Raw genomic sequence first — 23694 nt, forward strand, 5'->3', positions numbered from 1 at the left:
TCATTTAGAGGTAGGTGATCAGGGGGCGGGTCTGTGACATCATCCTCTTCTAAGCCCCTCCCATCTGACCGTGCCCATTACTCTCCATGGCATGCCGAGCAGAACTTGGTTTTCATGTGTCTGCGTTGGGCTGATTTGTGGTCACCATGGATTGAATTATTAAGTGTAAACCAGGCAGATGGCTTGTTCTGGGGATTGTCAGTGATCACATGTCCTGTTATATGGATTCAATATCCATCGTCTGACATCCTAACAGGAGTTCTGTCATTTTTCAGGATGTCAGGAAAAACATGTCCTCCGTCAGTAAATGTTCATGTTGTGTCAGTAATAAAAGTCACGGAGGGTTGGGAACCCTGCAAGGGGGGCAGAGATATGTGACTGCCTAGTCTAGCCTTTCTCAGCCAGGGTTCCTCCAAAGGGTTCTAGGGCTTCCTTGTCACTTCATTGGGCTGTATATGGAAGTGTCACCGACCAGCCGTTTCTGGATACACAGCTTTGTCATCATTGCACACACACACCATTTTGTTTTTCATTCAATACATTTTTTATTATAATTTCACTTTTAACATGATTGCAGTCATAGAATCAGGAAATAACAAAGGTAGGAATCCGATTGGTCAGGAAGATTCCTTGTCTGGAATGTGGGGGCGGAGTCATTATTATTGGTGTACAATACAATACACAACGTGTTCCATTATTATAACAAAGTATTGTAGAAAAGATCCCAACATGTGACATGGCTGAATGAATGCTGGTCATATTAGTTCATCTGTTCTCTAAGTGGGGTGGTAACTATTGGGCCAATCCCTTTTACAAACCACACATATCGCCCTTCAAAGTGAAAACAGAAACGATTTGAACAAAATCAAAGAGTAGAAATATTTTCCGGTGGATCCCCTCTACCCAGACCCCATATGTAGACATAGAACAACAAGCTGTGTTCCCTCTCGTGCCGCACTCCTCCAACCACCCAAACCCACACAGAAGCAAAGGGAAATAATGAGAGGAAAGTTCCCCCCTAGTTTGGGGTGGAGTTTTCCTTCCCTCCTGTTGGGGGATGGGAGAAGGATGGACTGAAGACAGAGAGACGCTTCGGGGTCACCACTGTTCTGTAGAGCCTTGAAATGAAGGACATCAACTTCAGAAGTTCTTGTTGTCTGTGTAAAGTTCCCCGATAACGAGATCTGGGCTCTCCCGGCTTCTAGCTCTGTAACCCGCTATATCATTATCAGGAAACGCAACTCCGACACCCAAGAAGGGCTGAAGTTGTGTCCTTCATTTCCAGGATCTACTGACCACTCTGCACCCCGACATTTACTGCACTTCATCCATGTCTTTGGGGGCCTCTCATCTCCTTATCAACTGTTTCTTCCATGATGAAGATCAGCCATGGAGTATATCTGAGGTGTATATCAGGGTGTGCTTCTTCCCCACATGAGATCTGAGATGTCCAGCAACATTCATCTAGAAGACATTTCCCACACTCAAGGCACTAATACACCTCCAAGGTTGTGTGGGATCCCTGATAAACACGAAGACAGGACTTCAGTGAGGAACATTTCCCTCACTCAGGACAGGAAACTGGCTTCTCCCCGTGTGAGATCTCTGGTGTGTGTAAAGATTGGACTTCCTTGTAAAACATTTCCTACACTCAGGACAGGAATATGCCTTCTCCCCCATGTGAGATCTCTGATGTCTGTAAAGATTGGGCTTGTCTGAAAAACATTTCCTGCACTCAGGACAGGAATATGGCTTCTCCCCTGTGTGAGATCTCTGATGTGTGTAAAGACTGGACTTCACTGAAAAACATTTCCCGCACTCAGGACAGGAATATGGTTTCTCCCCCGTGTGACATCTCTGATGTCTGTAAAGATCAGTTTTCTGTGAAAAACATTTGCCGCACTCAGAACAGGAAAGTGGCTTCTCCCCCGTGTGAGATCTCTGATGGCTGGAAAGATTGGTCTTCTGTGAAAAACATTTCCCGCACTCAGGACAGGAATATGGCTTCTCCCCCGTGTGACATGTCTGATGTGTGTAAAGATGGGACTGCTGTGAAAAACATTTCCCACACTCAGGACAGGAAAATGGCTTCTCCCCCGTGTGACATCTTTGATGTGTGGAAAGATATGACTTATTTGAAAAACATTTCCCGCACTCAGGACAGGAATATGGCTTCTCCTCCGTGTGACATCTCTGATGTCTGTAAAGATCGGATTTCTGTGAAAAACATTTCCTGCACTCAGGACAGGAAAACAGCTTCTTCCCCCTGTGACATCTTCGATGTGTGCAAAGATATGACTTATTTGAAACACATTTCCCACACTCAGGACAGGAATACGGTTTTTGCCCCGTATGCGATCTCTGATGTCTGTAAAGATTGGACCTTTGTGAAAAACATTTCCCGCACTTAGGGCAAGAATACGGCTTCTCCCCTGTGTGAGATCTTTTATGAACGTTAAGTTTGGATTTGAAATGGAACCACTTCCCGCACTCAGTACAGGAGAATCTCTCCCCTGTTGGAAGGCCGGCCCGGTCCTGCACAGTCTGAGGTTCCTCAGGATACGAGGAATCCGATGGTCCATCTACACTGGGTGGTGCCGGATGGACATTGGAGGGAGCCGGGTTTTCTCCTGGACTATATTGTGTGATGTCCTCATCTTCTACTTTCCAGTCTGGAGACAAAGTGAGACAATCCTCAGAGGTTTTCCTCATCTCCCGGCCATGGACTAAAATACAAAGACAAAGAGGATTACTAGACAGGAGCTGATTGGTTCCCCCAAACCAGGACTCCGCCCACATCAGACAGCTTGGTCTCTGAGGAGCTTACAATTCCACCCTCAAGGGAACTAGGAAATGGCTCCTCTGATCTCCTACCAGGTCATTTCTTTATTCATGGACCTTAGTCAGAGAGTGAGGAAACAACCAGAACTGTCTTTTATAGGAGGGACAGTGATGAGGGGATTATAGGACGAGGGTCCCCACCCCCTCTATCACTCATCGCCATCTTCCCAACACAAGAAGTACTGCACTTCCTTATTTACTCCATGATTTAGTCATGAAGAACAGCGGGGCTGAGCCCCACCAGAGGTCAGAGAGTGAGGATGGGGGGAGAACAACCAAGATGAAGACTGGACTGATCCTGAAGACCACCATCATTGGGGTATTGACTCCTCCCTCATTATCACTTTCACTTTCTTCCCACCACAGACAATTTTCAACTGTCAGCACTCACACACTTTGAATGACAATTACTCGTGCAAATCATGCAATGCTGTACCCATATTACATTTGTATCGTTTTTTTCACCCAATTGAGCTTTCTTTTGGTGGTATTTAATCACCGCTTGTGTGTGTGTTTTTTTTTTTTGTTTTGTTTTTTAGGTATCAACAAAAAAAAAGACTAAAAATTTTGCAAAAATTGCATTTTTCTTAGTTTTTGTAATAACATTTTACAAATAAGTAATTTTTCTTCATTCATTTTGGCCAAAATCTGTGTATATTATATAGTCTGTGAGAAAGTTATAGAGTCTACATACTATGGTACCAATCACTGAAAACTGACCAATCCTAATGTACCGACATCATTTCTTGAGGCCCTTAAAATGTCAGGACGGTACAAATCCCCCCAAATGTCCAAACAGTACAAATCCCCCCCCAAATGCCAGGACAGTACAAATCCTCTCAAATGTCAGGACGGTGCAAATCCCCCCAAATGTTAAGACAGTACAAATCCCCCCAAATGTTAAGACAGTACAAATCCCCCCGAATGTTAAGACAGTACAAATCCCCCCGAATGTTAAGACAGTACAAATCCCCCTAAATGTCAGGACGGTACAAATCCCCCTAAATGTCTGGACGGTGCAAATCCTCCCAAATGTCAGGACAGTGCAAATTCCCCCAAATGTCAGGACAGTACAAATCCCCCCAAATGTCAGTACGGTACAAATCCCCCCAAATGTCCAGACAGTACTGTGATATAAATGTACAGATTTGAGTAGCTGAAATGTGACCTGTAGCAATATGTAATCATAAATTTAGTTCAGTCCTTATCATGAAAGAAATATTCAGTCATAGACAGAGGCATATGTTCATTCATTAGCATCTGAAAAGAGACAGAGCTTCCTCAGGCTGGAAGTGGCACCTGGGTGCTAATAAGATTTTGTCAACTATATGTAATCAGACTTTGCCATCTTCCTGAAGTTTAAAAGAGAAATGCAGACGTTTCGACTTCATGACACCAGGGGGGCTCCGATCTGTCTCGGGAGCTCTAAAAGTATATACATAGATCAAAGGAGTATGTTTCATCCCTCATAAAAGCTAAAATAATAGTTGCAGAGAGATGAAAATACTTCCTTCTGATGGGGCACTCTGTGGGCTACATCGGCATATAAAAACTATATTTGTGTCTATGTAGAATGCCAGGAAAATGCAGGAAATGGTTATGTGTAGCTGGAGTGCGATAGTGGAACAGTGATTGGTACCGTCGCAATTCGACTGATGCGCTGGTGTCGGAAATTCAATCCCCGACTTGGTGATGCAAGCCGGTCTTGGTCCAATTGACTTTGGGCAGTTCAGCACGCAGAACAGCCTGTGGGCGGGTACAGGAACACCCCCCAGAGTCAATTGGCCCAGAACTCATGTCCAGGCCACGTCCATATTCCCATAAATTGAGGACTGGAGATATGGACATGGTAATTCGTATGGAGCCGGTTCTATTTGACTGACGAATTGCTGACTCTCTGACTTGCTCCAGATAAATCTTGGTAAAAGTTTTATTTCTGTCTTTTATTCCCTTTTATATTATAGTGAATAGTCATTTGTGTGTCTTCTTGTAGTTTTATTTATTTATTTCAGGTAGTTATATAGCGCCGTCAATTTATGCAGCACTTTACACATACATTGTACATTCTCATCAGTCCCTAACCCTCAAGGGGCGTACAATCTAAGGTCCATAACTCACATTCATACATACACATACTAGGGGCAATTTAGACAGGATCCAATTAACCTACCAGCATGTCTTTGGAGTGTGGGAGGAAACCGGAGCACCCGGAGGAAACCCACGCAGGCACAGGGAGAACATGCAAACTCCAGGCAGGTGGTGCCGTGGCTGGGATTCAAACCAATGAACCTAGTGCTGCCAGGCGGAAGTGCTAACCATTTAGCCACTGTGCTGCCCCACCATTTAGCCACTGTGCTGTAGTTTTTGTATTTTCTGTAACTTTTTATACTTTGTACATCACCGGAGGTCCTGCGGCCCCTGCCTGACACCCAAGGAGGGGTGCTGGGTGTGTTGTCCCTCTGGTGGAGCTCCGGCAGTTTGCGGCCTGTGAAGCCGCGGTCTTTCCTGCTGCCATGGCCGGAGCGAGGCCGAAGCGAGGCACCGCCCCCTGCCATTGGGCCCGCTCCTGGGGTGCTCTGTGTGTGGCCACCCAGCCTCCTCATTGGCTCTGGGGATCACGCCAGGCCCACACAGTCGGTAATAAGGCCTGGAGGCCCAGCGTAATGGAAGAGTGGCCCCGACAGGCCTGGAGGCCTACCCCATCTGCCCCCTTTCTATAGGGGGTGAACTGGTTGCCCCTGTGCCCCCTTCTGCGGGCCTCCATTGCGGGCCTTCTTTGCTGCCATCTGCCTGGCCTGGATGTCATGGACCCACATGCCCCACCTGTTGCTGAGATCCAGGGGCCTATGCCCGCTCTGCCTGGGACTCCATCACCCTAAAGGACCAGAAGCGAGCCTGCTTCCATGCCGCTGAACCAAGCAGATGACCCCAGCCTGGTGAAGCCTACCATCGCCCTCCACGTCGCAACCCTACTTCCACGCCGCCGAACCCAGCACATGACCCCAGCCTGGTGAGGCCTACCATCGCCCTCCACGTTGCAACCCTGCCCGGACTTGCCGAGCCCAATGGATGATCTCGATCTGGTGAGGCCTACCATCGCCCTCCACGTCGCAACCCTACTTCCATGCCACTGAACCCAGCAGATGACCCCAGCATGATGAGGCAACCCTACTTCCACACTGCCGAACCCCGCAGATGACCCCAGCCTGGTAAAGGCCTACCACCGCCCTCCACGTCGCAACCCTGCCAGGACCTGCTGAGCCCAATGGACGATCTCAACCTGGTGAGGCCTACCATCGCATACCCCGGGACAACCCTGCCCTGACCCACAGTCCATCTGACGCTTGACTACTTGTAACGGACACAAAAGATTTGATCAGTGGAAATATGGAATCATAGCCATAGCAGGTTGAGTACATTAGATTAGGTCAGGCCTTTTCATTACAAATATGTATTCAGGAACAGCCCTTTTCATTAAGGATGTATATTGAGTCCCTTGACATTAGGGAAATGATGAGGCATTACAGACAGTAGTCATCATTTAGCATCAATTAGCATTAGTTAGTCTAAAGCCAGGCCTCCTGGAGGTGACACCTTTGTGTTAATTAGATTATCACCTGCTGGGAAAACCAGTTTGGGAACTAATTACAGCAGACAGGGCAGCTGCCTGATGTGGAAAGCCCTATAGGTATAGTCATGCATTCATCAAAGGAGTATGTTTAATCTCTTATAAAGCTGGAAAATTAGTTGGAGAGATATGAACATGCTCCCTTTGTGCGGGGCATGCTGTGCGCTGCATTTGCACAAACAAATCATATTTGTGGCTTAGGGAGAATACCAGGAAAATGAAGGGAATGGTTAGGTGGCGCTGGATCACGACAGTCGAACAGTGTTTGGTACTGTCGCGATCGGACTGATTCGCTGGTGTTGGAAATCCAATCCCTGACTTGGTGTTCAGGCCAGTCTTGGCCCAATGAACTTGGGCAGGTCCACACACAGTACCTCTTGTGGGCAGGTTAGGACCACCTCCCCCAGAGTCAATTGGCCGAAGACTAATGTCCCGCCCATGTCTATATCCCAATAAATTGAACGCACGGACATTTGGACATTGGTGATCCGTACGGAGCTGGTTCGATTGACCAATGGATTGCTAATTTTCTGGCTTGCTCCAGTCGCAGAGTAAAGTGTTATTCTGTCTTTTATTCCCATTTTATAGTAATTAGTCATTTGTGTGTCTTCTTATATCTTTTGTATTTTCTGTAACTTTTTATATTTTGTACATATTTTATGCACTGCCCACTTTGGGAAATTAAATCTTAAAATTAATTAGAGAACTTCTGTGTACTTAAGTACGTGCTCATATCTTTGGAGAGATTAGATCGGAGAGACTAGATCGGAGAGATTAGATTGGAGAGATTAGATTGGGTTATATTGTATTGTATTTTAGTGCCTTTAAAATGCTCGGTCAAGCTCATTGCCAATCTGTATGCAACTGCACTGCGAGTGGGCAGATTGTATGCAGATTGCAAAGGTAACAGATCTGCCAGACAGAGATCTGTGTGTGTGTGGTGTCTCAACAGACCATTCTGCGGATAAACTGTTGGGTGGTGACAGGCTACCTTTTGTGGTGTGTCTGGTGCAGGGGGGTGTGGACAGTGGAAGGGTGATTAACGCTGGGGTTCAAGCTGTAGGTAGCTGGGGGGACCTTAGGAGGGTGTAATTACTAAACTGGTCCTCGACTCTAATCAGTGCACCAGGTTGTATGTAAGATTCCTATCTGCCAGTGTGTGGTCAGTCAGCTGGATTGGAGTGGAGTCTCCATCTACTGGTGGCCAAAGGTAGTGCGGGCTGTGAAAAGGTATCACAGCTGATCCTATATACGGTTTTTAGATATTCAAGTTAAGTCCCCTTTATCCCCTCTTGTCCTGCCTGTCACGGCCGCACGTGTGCGTCTCAGTTAGCTAGTCGCTGTAGGCGTGGCATGTGTGTGGATCCATGACAGGGTGATCTTTGACACTACCCTTGACCACAACTGGCCGAATAGAACTCTACCCATTCTGATCCTAAGCACGAGAACTCTTGTCACGGAAAGGTACAGCTACGAAATACGCCACTACATGCCGACTATCTACAACCAAGTGCCCTGAGAGACTTTCCACCTCACTTGTCCGCCAATTCGTCTACCTCCCTAAAATGCCACCTGTACTCCTCCTCCTCGTACTCTTCTCCTCCGTCCCCAAAATCTCTTCTCTCTATCCCCCCACACAACTATATATCACACCCTCACTGCTTCCTTCTCCCCTCTATGGCTCTCACCACCTTCTCCTGCTGCTCCACTCTCCCACTGCCCCGAACACCACCACTGGTAGAATCACACGCTCTTGTCATCCTGCACCCATGCCACCTTTCTTACCCTTCTTTGCCTCCTAACAGCAGGGGACCTCACTCACCCACAAGGCACCTACCTACTTCCATGAACTGCCGCAACCCCCTCAACCTAATACCGGTCCCCCTGCTCCCCAAAACCACCCCTCCATTTTCATGTGCACTCCTGAATGCCCGTCCGGTTTGCAACAAACTTACCGCCATCCACAACCTCTTTGTCTCCCACTCCCTCAACCTCCTGGCGATCACTGAAACCTGGATCTAAACCACTGACTCTACCTCCCCTGCAGCTCTCTCCTATGGAGCTCTCACCTGGACCCACTCACCCAGACCCAGCGTTCGAAAAGGTGGTGGGGTTGGTATGCTCCTGTCACCGCAGAGCACCTTCCAAGTCCTCCCAAACCCCCCTCTCTATCCTTCTCCTCCTTTGAGGCCCACTGCATTTGACTGTTGTCTCCAATCCCCCTGAGGATCGCAGTTATCTATTGCCCCCCTGGACCCGTATCCCGCTTCCTCGACGACTTCTCCACCTGGTTATCCTTCTTTTTCTCCTCTGAGCTGCCCACCATCATCCTTGGAGACTTCAACATCCCTACTAACATCAATAACCCGGCTACATCCCAACTCCTCCACCTAACCTCTTCTTTTGCACTCACACAGTGCATACACTCCCCCACCCACTCCGACGGAAACACCCTGGACCTTGTGTTCTCTCATCGCTGCACTCCCCACAACCTCACAAACACCCTTTTTCCCCTCTCTGACCACAACCTCATCACCTTCTCCATCTCCTCGTCCTCTTAAAACCTACCCCTTCAAACCATCACCAGCCAAAACTTCCGCAACCTGGACCCTACCCCCTTCCACTCTGCAGCTGACCAACTTTATGACAGTATCCTTCCCCTATCCTGCCCTAACCTGGCCACTACAGTCTATAACAACTCGCTGCCAGCCGCTCTTGACCCCTTTGCACCCCTAAACCACACGAAACATTAGACCCCAACCTCAAGCGACACCTGCTGATGCGGTCTAGTCTGTCTCCACACCTGCTGATGCGGTCTAGTCTGTCTCTACACCTGCTGATGCGGTCTAGTCTGTCTCTACACCTGCTGATGCGGTCTAGTCTGTCTCTACACCTGCTGATGCGGTCTAGTCTGTCTCTACACCTGCTGATGTGGTCTAGTCTGTCTCTACACCTGCTGATGCGGTCTAGTCTGTCTCTACACCTGCCAATGTGGTCTAGTCTGTCTCTACACCTGCTGATGTGGTCTAGTCTGTCTCTACACCTGCCAATGTGGTCTAGTCTGTCTCTACACCTGCTGATGTGGTCTAGTCTGTCTCTACACCTGCTGATGTCATCTAGTCTGTCTCTACACCTGCCAATGTGGTCCAGTCTGCCTTTGCACCAGTTGTTCTGATTCAGCCCAGGCCAGTTGAGCCTCCTTTTTCATTTCTGGGACTTTCAGTAACCGGGCCTCACCCTACTGCAACTGCTGAAACCTAAGAAGTTCCATCCAGCCTTTGGATAAACTGCCTCATTCAGCCATTTTTGGGCCCGCAACTTTTTCTTCAGGCCACTCTGCATCCAGCCTGTGTTCCAGCTTGACTTCTGTACCATGTCACCTGCTATCTAACATGATGTTACAGGTTCTCTGCTGTCCAGTTTGGCTCCATAAACTCTCTGCCTGCTAACCAACCTGACTTTGCTGATCCCCTGACCATTGCCCAGCATGATGCTCCTTTACTGGAAGCCCAGCTTGATGGTCCTTTGTCATATGCCCACCCTGATGGTCCTGTGCCAGATGCACAGCATGCTTTTAAGTGTCCATGGGTTCCTCCTCAGAGGGGGCTAATGTCAGGAACGTCTAGTCCTTCTGATAAATCACAATTAATGGTCCCATTACAGCATCCTGGTTCTAGCTATGATGCAGCTTGTCTCTGGGTGGAGACCAAACCTCATTTAAGCCAGCCAAACCTACAGTCTCATGTTAGTGATAGTGTGTGTAATACACGTTTAAGCTCCCTGTCTGTCTGTCCTGCTCTGCTGTTTGGATTCCTCTATTTATGACCTTGGATCAGATATCAATTAGTCTCTGAACTCTGCCTGTCTTTTGACCAGGGATTGGACCCTGATTACTCTGAATATTGCCTGCCTTGTCAATCAAATGTTGCCAAACACAATGCTTAAATCTTGGTGCTTCACAATTCCACATGGTATCTGTCACTTGATGAGGTGCAGTCCTCCACAGATGGGGAAATCTAGGAACTGTCAAAGACAACACACAAGAGGGTGCATTACCGTAATATCACATTTATTAAAAGATAGATCACAAATGGAATCTCACAAGCCGACCATAAAAACAGACATAGAGACAGATCTTCAGTCCCAGACAATGGGGTCCTGTCCCAAATACTGCCCAGTTGGGAAAACTGATGCATTTCGGGAGATGAACTCGGCTTGTACCTGGCCTGTCATTGAACCATTCTGCCTGTCAGCCAACCACAAGCACCTGTTGCTGTGCTCAGTTTGCACCTACCCTGGTGTGGTAGCCAGGCACTATAGCATTGTGTATCAGTCCTGGGGGCACCGAGTACCAGTAGGCCTGCCTGCCTTATGGGAAAGGGGCTGCTATAGGTAAGGACCACAGAAGCCATATAATGTCTGACCACCTGTGTTAGAGGTAAGTGTGACAAGACCTCCAAGTGTTTGTGAAATCTCCCACCACAAAATGTACTCAGCCAATCAAAGGTCAGGACTCCATTGTTTTTCTTCTCCTGCCATCAATGACCAACCCGGTCCCACACTTCATCCATGTCTTTGGGGACCTCTGATCTCCTTATGAACTGTTTCTTCCATGATGAAGATCATCCATGGAGTATATCTGAGGTGTATATCAGGGTGTGCTTCTTCCCCACATGAGAGCTGGGATGTCCAGCAACATTCATCTAGAAGACATTTCCCGCACTCAAGGCACTAATAAACCTCCAGGGCTGTGTGGGACCCCTGATGTACAGGAAGACAGGACTTCAGTGAGGAACGTTTCCCTCACTCAGTACAGAAAAGTGGCTTCTCCCCTTGTGAGATCCCAAATGTTTGTGAAGGTGGGACTTCCCGCACTCAGGACAGGAAGACGGCTTTTGACCTGTGTGAAATCTCTGATGGGTATAAAGACTGGAATTTCTTGAAAAAAAAAAAGGAAAGTGGCTTGTCCCCTGTGTGAGATCTCAGATGTCTGTTAAGACAGGACATCGGTGAAAAACATTTTCCACACTCAGAAAACGAAAACGTCCTTTCCCTCGCTGTATGAGAGCTAAGATGTATGACAAGTTCTGATTTTTCAACAAAACATTTCCAGCACTCAGAACAGTATTATGGCTTTTCACCCGTGTGCAATCTCTGATGTCTGTAAAGATTGGACTTATCTGAAAAACATTTCCCGCACTCAGGACAGGTATATGGCTTTTCCCCTGTGTGAGATCTCTGATGTGTGACAAGTTTTGCCTTTTCTACAAAACATTTCCCACACTCAGGACAGGTATATGGCTTCTCACCTGTGTGCGATCTTTGATGTCTGTGATAAAAAGATTTGTCTGAAAAACATTTCCCACACTCAGAACAGGAGTATGGTTTTTCCCCTGTATGAAGCCTTTGATGTGTGACAAGATGTGATTTTTGTATAAAACATTTCCTGCATTCAGAACAGGAATATGGCTTCTCTCCTTTGTGAGATTCTTTATGCCTAATAACATTGAACATAGAATGGAAACACTTCCCACACTCAGTACAGATATATGGCTTCTCACCTGTGTGAAGCCTCATATGCTTTTGAAGATTAGACTTTTGTGAAAAACATTTCCCACACTCAGGACAGGAATACGGCTTTTCCCCCGTGTGAGATCTTTTATGCTCATTAAGATGGAATTTAGAAGGGAATCCCTTCCCACACTCAGGACAGGAAAACCTCTTGTCTGTTGGAAGGCCGGCCCAGTCCCTCACAGTCTGAGGATACGAGGAATCCGATGGTCCATCTACACTGGGTGGTGCCGGATGGACATTGGAGGGAGCCGGGTTTTCTCCTGGACTATACTGTGTGATATCCTCATCTTCTACTTTCCAGTCTGGAGACAAAGTGAGACAATCCTCTGAGGTTTTCCTCATCTCCCGGCCATGGACTAAAATACAAAGACAAAGAGGATTACTAGACAGGAGCTGATTGGTTCCCCCAAACCAGGACTCCACCCACATCAGGCAGCTTGGTCTCTGAGGAGCTTACAATTCCACCCTCAAGGGAACTAGGAAATGGCTCCTCTGATCTCCTACCAGGTCATTTCTTTATTCATGGACCTTAGTCAGAGAGTGAGGAAACAACCAGAACTGTCTTTTATAGGGGGGACAGTGATGAGGGGATTATAGGACGAGGGTCCCCACCCCCTCTATCACTCATCACCATCTTCCCAACACAAGAAGTACTGCACTTCCTTATTTACTCCATGATTTAGTCATGAAGAACAGCGGGGCTGAGCCCCACCAGAGGTCAGAGAGTGAGGATGGGGGGAGAACAACCAAGATGAAGACTGGACTGATCCTGAAGATAAACAGCATTGGGTTATACAGTGTAAGGGTCAGGACTCATAATATTGGTATTCAGTAATCAGCAGAGACTTGAATGTTTACTGTAGACAAGTTGCAGAGATCCCACACCGCTGCCTCCCATCTCCTGAGACTGCACTCAGTGACTTGGGTCTGAGACACTACAGACATATCCCTCCACCCGGCACAGCCAGCAGACCACAGAGCAAGGAACCCTGGGAGAATTGCTCTATCGGAGATTTCACCAGGGCATGAGGAAGAGGACCCACAGAGCAGGTCCCAGATAACTCAAAATCTATGGTGAAATGAACATTTTGCTGCCAGCTGAACCCCAGAACCTCCATAAATCCAGTCTAGAGACATAAATTGTGTCTGCAGCACAGAGAAGGAAGATTATCCGAGAGAAATCCAGAAATACAGGACGGGGAACACAGCTCAGGAAAGTGACCAGGGGATTACAGGCTGATATCACCCAGTCCCCGCCCTACTCTGGACCAATCAGTGAGCAGTATGGGTGGAGGAATGGATTTAGTGTTCATGACCCACCTGTGCTGATCTCTGTAGGAGTGTCCTCCTCTATAAATGTCCCCGTTATTCCATCCTCCTCCATAGACTGCTGATCATCCCTCACATACGCCTCTTCTTCTTCTGCTTTCACCTCAAATTCTATATCGATTGGATCTCCACTCTAAATCAAGGAAATGAGAGAAAATATCATCTGTAAAATGTAAGATTTATGATTGTGACTAGAGATGAGCGAATCGAAGTAGGCGAAGTGGAATTCGTTTCGAATATTGGAAAAATTTCGATTCACGCCGAATCCGAAAATTACCATACTTCGGATGCGCGAATCGAAATTTTTCTTAAAATGGCGGCGACATGTGCGGCGACGGAGCGGGAATGTCTGGGAAGGCGCGCAGACAAGGCGCGCTGACCCATAATGCATTTATTAATGACATGTGATCGCATTAGCCAATCAGCAGCCAGCCAGCCAGCACTGTGTAATGGTCGAGCTATAAATGGCGGCCATTTTAGAATTCTCCATTTGCCTCCAGTCATTCAAGAGAGGCAGACCGCTCTGTATTAGGGACAGAGTTAGGGCCACAGAAACGTTACTCGGACACAGAATTGTTACTGAGGGCCACAGAACCGTTACTTAGGGCCACAGAATTGTTACTCAGGGACACAGAATTGTTACTCCAGGACACAGAATTGTTACTCAGGGACACAGAATTGTTACTCAGGGACACAGAATTGTTACTCAGGGACACAGAATTGTTACTCAGGGACACAGAATTGTTACTCAGGGCCACAGAACCGTTACTTAGGGCTACAGAATTGTTACTCAGGGACAGACACAGAATTGTTACTGAGGGACACAGAATTGTTACTGAGGGCCACAGAACCGTTACTTAGGGCCACAGAATTGTTACTCAGGGACACAGAATTGTTACTGAGGGCCACAGAACCGTTACTTAGGGCCACAGAATTGTTACTCAGGGACAGACACAGAATTGTTACTCAGGGACACAGAATTGTTACTGAGGGCCACAGAACCGTTACTTAGGGCCACAGAAACGTTACTCAGGGACACAGAATTGTTACTGAGGGCCACAGAACCGTTACTTAGGGCCACAGAACCGTTACTCAGGGACACAGAATTGTTACTGAGGGCCACAGAACCGTTACTTAGGGCCACAGAAACGTTACTTAGGGACACAGAATTGTTACTCAGGGACAGACACAGAATTGTTACTGAGGGATACAGAATTGTTACTGAGGGCCACAGAACCGTTACTTAGGGCCACGGAAACGTTACTCGGACACAGAATTGTTACTGAGGGCCACAGAACCGTTACTTAGGGCCACAGAAACTTTACTTAGGGACACAGAATTGTTACTCAGGGACAGACACAGAATTGTTACTGAGGGACACAGAACCGTTACTGAGGGCCACAGAACCGTTACTTAGGGCCACAGAATTGTTACTCAGGGACAGACACAGAATTGTTACTCAGGGACACAGAATTTTTACTGAGGGCCACAGAACCGTTACTTAGGGCCACAGAAACGTTACTCAGGGACACAGAACCGTTACTGAGGGCCACAGAACCGTTACTGAGGGCCACAGAACCGTTACTTAGGGCCACAGAAACTTTACTTAGGGACACAGAATTGTTACTCAGGGACAGACACAGAATTGTTACTGAGGGACACAGAATTGTTACTGAGGGCCACAGAACCGTTACTTAGGGCCACAGAAACGTTACTTAGGGCCACAGAATTGTTACTCAGGGACAGACACAGAATTGTTACTGAGGGACACAGAACCGTTACTTAGGGCCACAGAAACGTTACTCAGGGACACAGAATTGTTACTGAGGGCCACAGAACCGTTACTTAGGGCCACAGAAACGTTACTTAGGGCCACAGAAACGTTACTTAGGGCCACAGAATTGTTACTCAGGGACAGACACAGAATTGTTACTGAGGGACACAGAATTGTTACTGAGGGCCACAGAACCGTTACTTGGGGCCACAGAATTGTTACTCAGGGACACAGAATTGTTACTGAGGGCCACAGAACCGTTACTTAGGGCCACAGAATTGTTACTCAGGGACAGACACAGAATTGTTACTGAGGGACACAGAACCGTTACTTAGGGCCACAGAAACGTTACTCAGGGACACAGAATTGTTACTGAGGGCCACAGAACCGTTACTTAGGGCCACAGAAACGTTACTCAGGGACACAGAATTGTTACTGAGGGCCACAGAACCGTTACTTAGGGCCACAGAAACGTTACTTAGGGACACAGAATTGTTACTCAGGGACAGACACAGAATTGTTACTCAGGGACAGACAGAATTGTTACTGAGGGACACAGAATTGTTACTGAGGGACACAGAACCGTTACTTAGGGCCACAGAAACTTTACTTAGGGACACAGAATTGTTACTCAGGGACAGACACAGAATTGTTACTGAGGGACACAGAATTGTTACTGAGGGCCACAGAACCGTTACTTAGGGCCACAGAATTGTTACTCAGGGACAGACACAGAATTGTTACTCAGGGACACAGAATTGTTACTCAGGGACACAGAATTGTTACTCAGGGCCACAGAACCGTTACTTAGGGACACAGAATTGTTACTGAGGGCCACAGAACCGTTACTTAGGGCCACAGAAAAGTTACTTAGGGCCACAGAATTGTTACTCAGGGACAGACACAGAATCGTTACTGAGGGACACAGAACCGTTACTTAGGGCCACAGAAACGTTACTCAGGGACACAGAATTGTTACTGAGGGCCACAGAACTGTTACTTAGGGCCACAGAACCGTTACTTAGGGCCACAGAATTGTTACTCAGGGACAGACACAGAATTGTTACTGAGGGACACAGAACCGTTACTTAGGGCCACAGAATTGTTACTCAGGGACACAGAATTGTTACTGAGGGCCACAGAACCGTTACTTAGGGCCACAGAATTGTTACTCAGGGACAGACACAGAATTGTTACTCAGGGACACAGAATTGTTACTGAGGGCCACAGAACCGTTACTTAGGGCCACAGAAACGTTACTCAGGGACACAGAATTGTTACTGAGGGCCACAGAACTGTTACTTAGGGCCACAGAAACGTTACTCGGACACAGAATTGTTACTGAGGGCCACAGAACCGTTACTTAGGGCCACAGAAACTTTACTTAGGGACACAGAATTGTTACTCAGGGACAGACACAGAATTGTTACTGAGGGACACAGAATTGTTACTGAGGGCCACAGAACCGTTACTTAGGGCCACAGAATTGTTACTCAGGGAAAGACACAGAATTGTTACTGAGGGACACAGAATTGTTACTGAGGGCCACAGAACCATTACTTAGGGCCACAGAAACGTTACTCAGGGACACAGAATTGTTACTGAGGGCCACAGAACCATTACTTAGGGCCACAGAAACGTTACTTAGGGCCACAGAATTGTTACTCAGGGACAGACACAGAATTGTTACTGAGGGACACAGAATTGTTACTGAGGGCCACAGAACCGTTACTTAGGGCCACAGAAACGTTACTCAGGGACACAGAATTGTTACTGAGGGCCACAGAACCGTTACTTAGGGCCACAGAAACGTTACTTAGGGCCACAGAATTGTTACTCAGGGACAGACACAGAATTGTTACTCAGGGACACAGAATTGTTACTGAGGGCCACAGAATTGTTACTCAGGGACAGACACAGAATTGTTACTCAGGGACACAGAATTGTTACTGAGGGCCACAAAACCGTTACTTAGGGCCACAGAAACGTTACTCAGGGACACAGAATTGTTACTGAGGGCCACAGAACCGTTACTTAGGGCCACAGAAACGTTACTCAGGGACACAGAATTGTTACTGAGGGCCACAGAACCATTACTTAGGGCCACAGAAACGTTACTCGGACACAGAATTGTTACTGAGGGCCACAGAACCGTTACTTAGGGACACAGAATTGTTACTCAGGGACAGACACATAATTGTTACTGAGGGACACAGAATTGTTACTGAGGGCCACAGAACCGTTACTTAGGGCCACAGAAACGTTACTCAGGGACACAGAATTGTTACTGAGGGCCACAGAACCGTTACTTAGGGCCACAGAAACGTTACTTAGGGCCACAGAATTGTTACTCAGGGACAGACACAGAATTGTTACTCCGGGACACAGAATTGTTACTGAGGGCCACAGAACCGTTACTTAGGGCCACAGAATTGTTACTCAGTGACAGACACAGAATTGTTACTCAGGGACACAGAATTGTTACTGAGGGACACAGAATTGTTACTGAGGGCCACAGAACCGTTACTTAGGGCCACAGAAACGTTACTCGGACACATAATTGTTACTGAGGGCCACAGAACCGTTACTTAGGGCCACAGAAACTTTACTTAGGGACACAGAATTGTTACTCAGGGACAGACACAGAATTGTTACTGAGGGACACAGAATTGTTACTGAGGGCCACAGAACCGTTACTTAGGGCCACAGAACCGTTACTCGGACACAGAATTGTTACTGAGGGCCACAGAACCGTTACTTAGGGCCACAGAAACGTTACTTAGGGACACAGAATTGTTACTCATGGACAGACACAGAATTGTTACTCAGGGACAGACACAGAATTGTTACTGAGGGACACAGAATTGTTACTGGAGGGCCACAGAACCGTTACTTAGGGCCACAGAAACGTTACTCGGACACAGAATTGTTACTGAGGGCCACAGAACCGTTACTTTGGGCCACAGAAACGTTACTTAGGGACACAGAATTGTTACTCAGGGACAGACACAGAATTGTTACTCAGGGCCACAGAATTGTTACTGAGGGCACAGAACCGTTAGGGCCACAGAAACGTTACTTAGGGCCACAGAATTGTTACTCAGGGACAGACACAGAATTGTTACTGAGGGACACATAATTGTTACTGAGGGACACAGAACCGTTACTTAGGGCCACAGAAACGTTACTCAGGGACACAGAATTGTTACTGAGGGCCACAGAACCGTTACTTAGGGCCACAGAAACTTTACTCAGGGACACAAAATTGTTACTCAGGGACAGACACTGAATTGTTACTCAGGGACACAGAATTGTTACTGAGGGCCACAAAACCGTTACTTAGGGCCACAGAAACGTTACTCAGGGACACAGAATTGTTACTGAGGGCCACAGAACCGTTACTTAGGGCCACAGAAACGTTACTCAGGGACACAGAATTGTTACTGAGGGCCACAGAACCGTTACTTAGGGCCACAGAAACGTTACTCGGACACAGAATTGTTACTGAGGGCCACAGAACCGTTACTTAGGGACACAGAATTGTTACTCAGGGACAGACACATAATTGTTACTGAGGGACACAGAATTGTTACTGAGGGCCACAGAACCGTAACTTAGGGCCACAGAAACGTTACTCAGGGACACAGAATTGTTACTGAGGGCCACAGAACCGTTACTTAGGGCCACAGAAACGTTACTTAGGGCCACAGAATTGTTACTCAGGGACAGACACAGAATTGTTACTCCGGGACACAGAATTGTTACTGAGGGCCACAGAACCGTTACTTAGGGCCACAGAATTGTTACTCAGTGACGGACACAGAATTGTTACTCAGGGACACAGAATTGTTACTGAGGGACACAGAATTGTTACTGAGGGCCACAGAACCGTTACTTAGGGCCACAGAAACGTTACTCGGACACATAATTGTTACTGAGGGCCACAGAACCGTTACTTAGGGCCACAGAAACTTTACTTAGGGACACAGAATTGTTACTCAGGGACAGACACAGAATTGTTACTGAGGGACACAGAATTGTTACTGAGGGCCACAGAACCGTTACTTAGGGCCACAGAAACGTTACTCGGACACAGAATTGTTACTGAGGGCCACAGAACCGTTACTTCGGGCCACAGAAACGTTACTTAGGGACACAGAATTGTTACTCAGGGACAGACACAGAATTGTTACTCAGGGCCACAGAATTGTTACTGAGGGCACAGAACCGTTAGGGCCACAGAAACGTTACTTAGGGCCACAGAATTGTTACTCAGGGACAGACACAGAATTGTTACTGAGGGACACAGAATTGTTACTGAGGGACACAGAACCGTTACTTAGGGCCACAGAAACGTTACTCAGGGACACAGAATTGTTACTGAGGGCCACAGAACCGTTACTTAGGGCCACAGAAACGTTACTTAGGGACACAGAATTGTTACTCAGGGACAGACACTGAATTGTTACTCAGGGACACAGAATTGTTACTGAGGGACACAGAATTGTTACTCAGGGCCACAGAATTGTTACTCAGGGACAGACACAGAATTGTTACTCAGGGACACAGAATCGTTGAATTAAAGAGTATGTCAGACAACATGCAGAGGAGTGGCAGAGGAGGCAATGTTTTAGGAGCGAGCAGACGTGGCAGCAGAGGAAGGGGTCGAGGCAGCACTAGTCGCAGCCAGAGGCCAGTGCTCCCGGTGTCATCCAGCGGTCGTGTCTCCACCGACAACCCTGCCGTCATCGATTGGTTGGCTCGGTCGTCTTCCTCTTCCCAGGTCACCTCTGACACTTACAGCCAACGGTCGGTGGGTACGTCAGACACAACCGTTAGTTGGCATGGCCCGGGAGCAAGCCCACTGAAATCACATGTCCTCTACCTGCCCCTGTCCTTTGCTGTTCCCTCACCAAGCGAAGTATCGCATGCTGTGGGCTCAGCCCCACTGTACAGTGAGGAAGAGCTAACAGAGGGCGGTCAGGAACGGGGGGAGACATCGGCCTTTTCAGCAGCCAGGCGAAGAAGTACTGGCGAGGAGAGTGGCTCGGTAGCCGGTCTAGAGACAGGTCTGTCTCCTGACCCAGACGCAGCCGAGGGGGCTAGTAGTGAGGCGGAGACCCTACTTGATGATGAGGAGGTTGATCGCACTTGGCAGCCTCGTCGTCATCAGGCAATTTCTTCCGCATCATCAGGAGAAGAGGGTGCCAGCTTGGCAGCGAGCGAAACAGTTGGTGGGTTGCCCAGGAGGCAGCAGGGTCGCAGCAGTGTCAGTGGAGCCAAACGGCCACGGAGTAGAGCACCAGCTCCACTGCAGCCTACCACCACGGCCAGTAGTGGTGCCGGTGTGCACGGAGGAAGTAGCAGTCAGCCAGTGAGGAGTAGCGGGGGCAAAGTTTCCTACTCGGCGGTGTGACAATTTTTTGTCAAGCCGCCCGAGGAAGTAAACGTAGCCGTATGTCGACTATGTGGCCAGAAAGTCAAGCGTGGCCAGGGGGCCCATGTTGGGACTACAGCGTTGCGTCAGCATATGCAGCGTCGCCATTTGGTGGCCTGGGAAAACCGTGATAAAGATACGGCGGTTCTGCCTGACCCAGCCCCCGCTCCATCACCCGCTCTGTTACTTGCTCCGTCACCCGACGTCAATCGCCCTCTATCAGCCAGTCAAGGCTCCAACACCTCTGCTGAGGGGAGTTGTCGCTCGTTGGCATCTTCCGCTCGTTCAGATGCTCCTTCTCCTGCTACTCCTCTTCACGGATTCCGTCAGCAGTCTTTCTTGGAATCCGTTTCCAAGAGACAACAGTTTGCGAGCACGCACCCGACGGTGCAAAAGCTGAACGTCCTCCTGTCCAAGTTGCTGGTGCTGCAGTCCCTCCCTTTCCAAGTGGTGGACTCAGCACCTTTCCGAGAAATGATGGCTTGTGCCGCGCCACGGTGGAGAGTGCCAAGCCGGCATTTCTTCGCCAAAAAGGCAGTGCCAGCCCTGCATTCACATGTAGAAGAGATGGTGGGCCAGTCTTTGAGCATGTCGGTCTCTGCCAAAGTGCACGGCAGCGCCGACGTATGGAGCTGTAACTACGGTCAGGGACAGTACATGTCATTTACGGCCCACTGGGTGAACGTGGTGCCGGCACAGCCGCACCAGCAACTTGGACAGGTCACGACGCTTTTGCCTCCACGTTTGCACGTCCTTGGTCCAGCAAACATGTCCGCCTCTACCACCTCTTCTTCCGCCGTGTCCTCAGCCGCCACCCCCGTGCCAAGTCCCATTACCCGACCGGCATATCACATGTGCAGGGCGCAACGGTGTCACGCTGTGCTGCACCTGGTATGCCTTGGCGAACGTAGTCACACAGGGGAGGAACTTCTGAGTGTAATGAACAGAGAAATCGACAGATGGCTGTCTCCGCGCAAACTGAAAATCGGAACCATGTTGACCGACAACGGAAAGAACATGGTGTCTGCTCTGCGTCAAGGAAGGTTGCGCCATGCATGGCTCACGTGTTCAATCTGGTTGTCAAGCGGTTCCTAAAATCCACCATCCCACTGCAAGACATCCTTAAAATGTCACGTAAACTTTGCATGCATTTCAGCCATTCCTACAGCGCAAAGCACACCCTCCTTCAGCTGCAGCGGCAGAACGGAATTCCACAGCATCGCCTGATCTGCGACGTTGCAACAAGGTGGAATTCAACCCTACACATGTTAGACCGCCTTTACGAACAGCGAAAGGCCATCACCGATTTCCTGATGTTACAAGCGGATAAAGGTACTCCCCTGTGTAACTTCGATGTCAGCCATTGGCAGCTCATGCGTGACACCTGCCGCTTGCTCAGGCCCTTTGAGGAGGCCACGCTATTCGTGAGTCGGCAGGACTATGGGATGAACGACGTCATTCCTCTGTTGCACGTCCTGGAACAAATGCTGTTAACAATGGCTGGTCAGGGTGCGGTAGACGTGGCGCACAGATCTCAACGCCACATGACCCCTGTGGGGGCAGGACAGGAAGAAGAGGAGGAGGTAGAGGAGTACATTTGTGCTCAGGAATTATTGAGTGAAATGGGTGGTTTTTCCACTCAGCGGACAGGAGTGGAGGAGCAGGAGCATCTGGTAGAGGAGGAGGAGGAGGAGACAGAGGACCCAGACGCACCGTGGCAGTATGCTGTGGAGATGGAGGCAGGGAGTCCCTCGCATTCCTTGGCACAAATGGCCCATAGCATGCTCGGTTGCTTGCGTAGCGACAGCCGAATAATAACCATCAGACAGAGGGATGACTTTTGGCTGTCCACCTTGTTGGACCCTCGCTACCGTTCCAAAATGGTGGCCTTTTTCACACCTGCTGAGAGGGAGGCCAAAATAACGTACTATAAAAACCACCTATGTAGTCAGTTGGTCTCTGCCTTTCTGCGCCAACGTCCATCCTCAGACACTGTGGGCCCTGTGCGCTCGCGTTCCGCTGCCATGGCAGCAGGGGAGGGGTGGGGTGGTAGGAGCAGTGGCAGCTCCACCAGCAGCGGCTGCCTCAGTCTGCAGTCGATGATGAGTAGCTTTCTTCACCAGCGCAGTGAGGAAACTACTAACCAGCCGCAGCAGCAGCAGCAGCAGCAGCAGCATCAGGTGGACCTGGAGCAGGAGCTCAAACAACAGGCTTGGGCCTACTTGGACAGCACCCTGCCAACCGAGGTAGACAATCCCCTTGACTACTGGGCAACGAAACTTGACCTTTGGCCCCAACTAGCTGAATTTGCCCTTGAAAGGCTGTCATGCCCGGCCAGTAGCGTGGCATCGGAGCGCGTGTTTAGTGCGGCAGGAGGTATTGTAACTCCGCGGAGGACACGACTGTCCACCCAAAGTGTGGAGAGACTCACATTTGTGAAAATGAATCAGGCGTGGATTAGTCTGGATTTCAAACCACCAGTTCCTGACACAACTGACTAAATCCGCCATGAATCATGCCCCAAACATGTGCCACTTTCAGGTCTCCGCACACTGCTGCTGGGTTCCATTTTGTCATAGGGTGCTGGCAGATTACGGGCCTCCCATAGCTGCTGCCAGGCCCCTAATCTGCCATGGGCCCCTGTACCGCCTCCTCACGCTGCTGCAAGGTCCACAGTGTCTCATGGGTCCCTGTACCGCCTCCCATTGCTGCTGCCAGGCCCCTAATCTGCCATGGGCCCCCGTACCGCCTCCTCATGCTGCTGCCAGGTCCACAGTGTGTCATGCCATGTGCCACTTTCAGGTCTCCTCACACTGCTGGTGTGTTTCATTTTGTCATAGGATGCTGGCAGATTACGGGCCTCACATTGCTGCGGCCAGGCCCCTAATCTGCCATGGGCCCCTGTACCGCCTCCTCACGCTGCTGCAAGGTCCACAGTGTGTCATGCCATGTGCCACTTTCAGGTCTCCTCACACTGCTGGTGTGTTTCATTTTGTCATAGGGTGCTGGCAGATTACAGGCCTCCCATAGGTGCTGCCAGGCCCCAAATCTGCCATGGGACCCCGGACCGCCTCGTCACGCTGCTGCTGGGTCCACAGTGTGTCATGGGTC

At 48.8% G+C, this 23694-nt stretch overlaps 2 protein-coding genes across 2 annotated transcripts in view; both read right to left on the reverse strand.

The window, feature by feature from the left end:
- LOC149450569 (uncharacterized) overlaps positions 1 to 9844 on the reverse strand; it is a 78738-nt gene extending 68894 nt beyond the window's left edge. Inside the window, exons 1-2 of the mRNA XM_089691757.1 lie at positions 9712 to 9844; positions 1549 to 2726 (exon numbers count right to left, since the gene is read on the reverse strand). Of these exons, the coding sequence (XP_089547883.1) occupies positions 1549 to 2726; positions 9712 to 9844 (1311 nt within the window). The remainder of the gene's footprint in view (positions 1 to 1548; positions 2727 to 9711) is intronic.
- Positions 9845 to 10521: 677 nt separating this feature from the next.
- LOC149450570 (uncharacterized) lies at positions 10522 to 12385 on the reverse strand. The gene has a single exon (XM_089691759.1). The coding sequence runs from the start codon at positions 12383 to 12385 to the stop codon at positions 11597 to 11599; it is 789 nt and encodes a 262-aa protein (XP_089547885.1). The 3' UTR covers positions 10522 to 11596.
- Positions 12386 to 23694: the final 11309 nt, after the last annotated feature.

The sequence above is a fragment of the Staurois parvus genome, unplaced genomic scaffold (genome assembly GCF_062004578.1).
Source record: "Staurois parvus isolate SC_StPar_1 unplaced genomic scaffold, SC_StPar_1.0 ptg000571l, whole genome shotgun sequence".
Taxonomy (NCBI): domain Eukaryota; kingdom Metazoa; phylum Chordata; class Amphibia; order Anura; family Ranidae; genus Staurois; species Staurois parvus.

Excerpts from the sequence above, each read along its gene's own strand:
- LOC149450570 (XM_089691759.1), bottom strand. The coding sequence starts at position 12,385 with ATGAGGAAAACCTCAGAGGATTGTCTCACTTTGTCTCCAGACTGGAAA.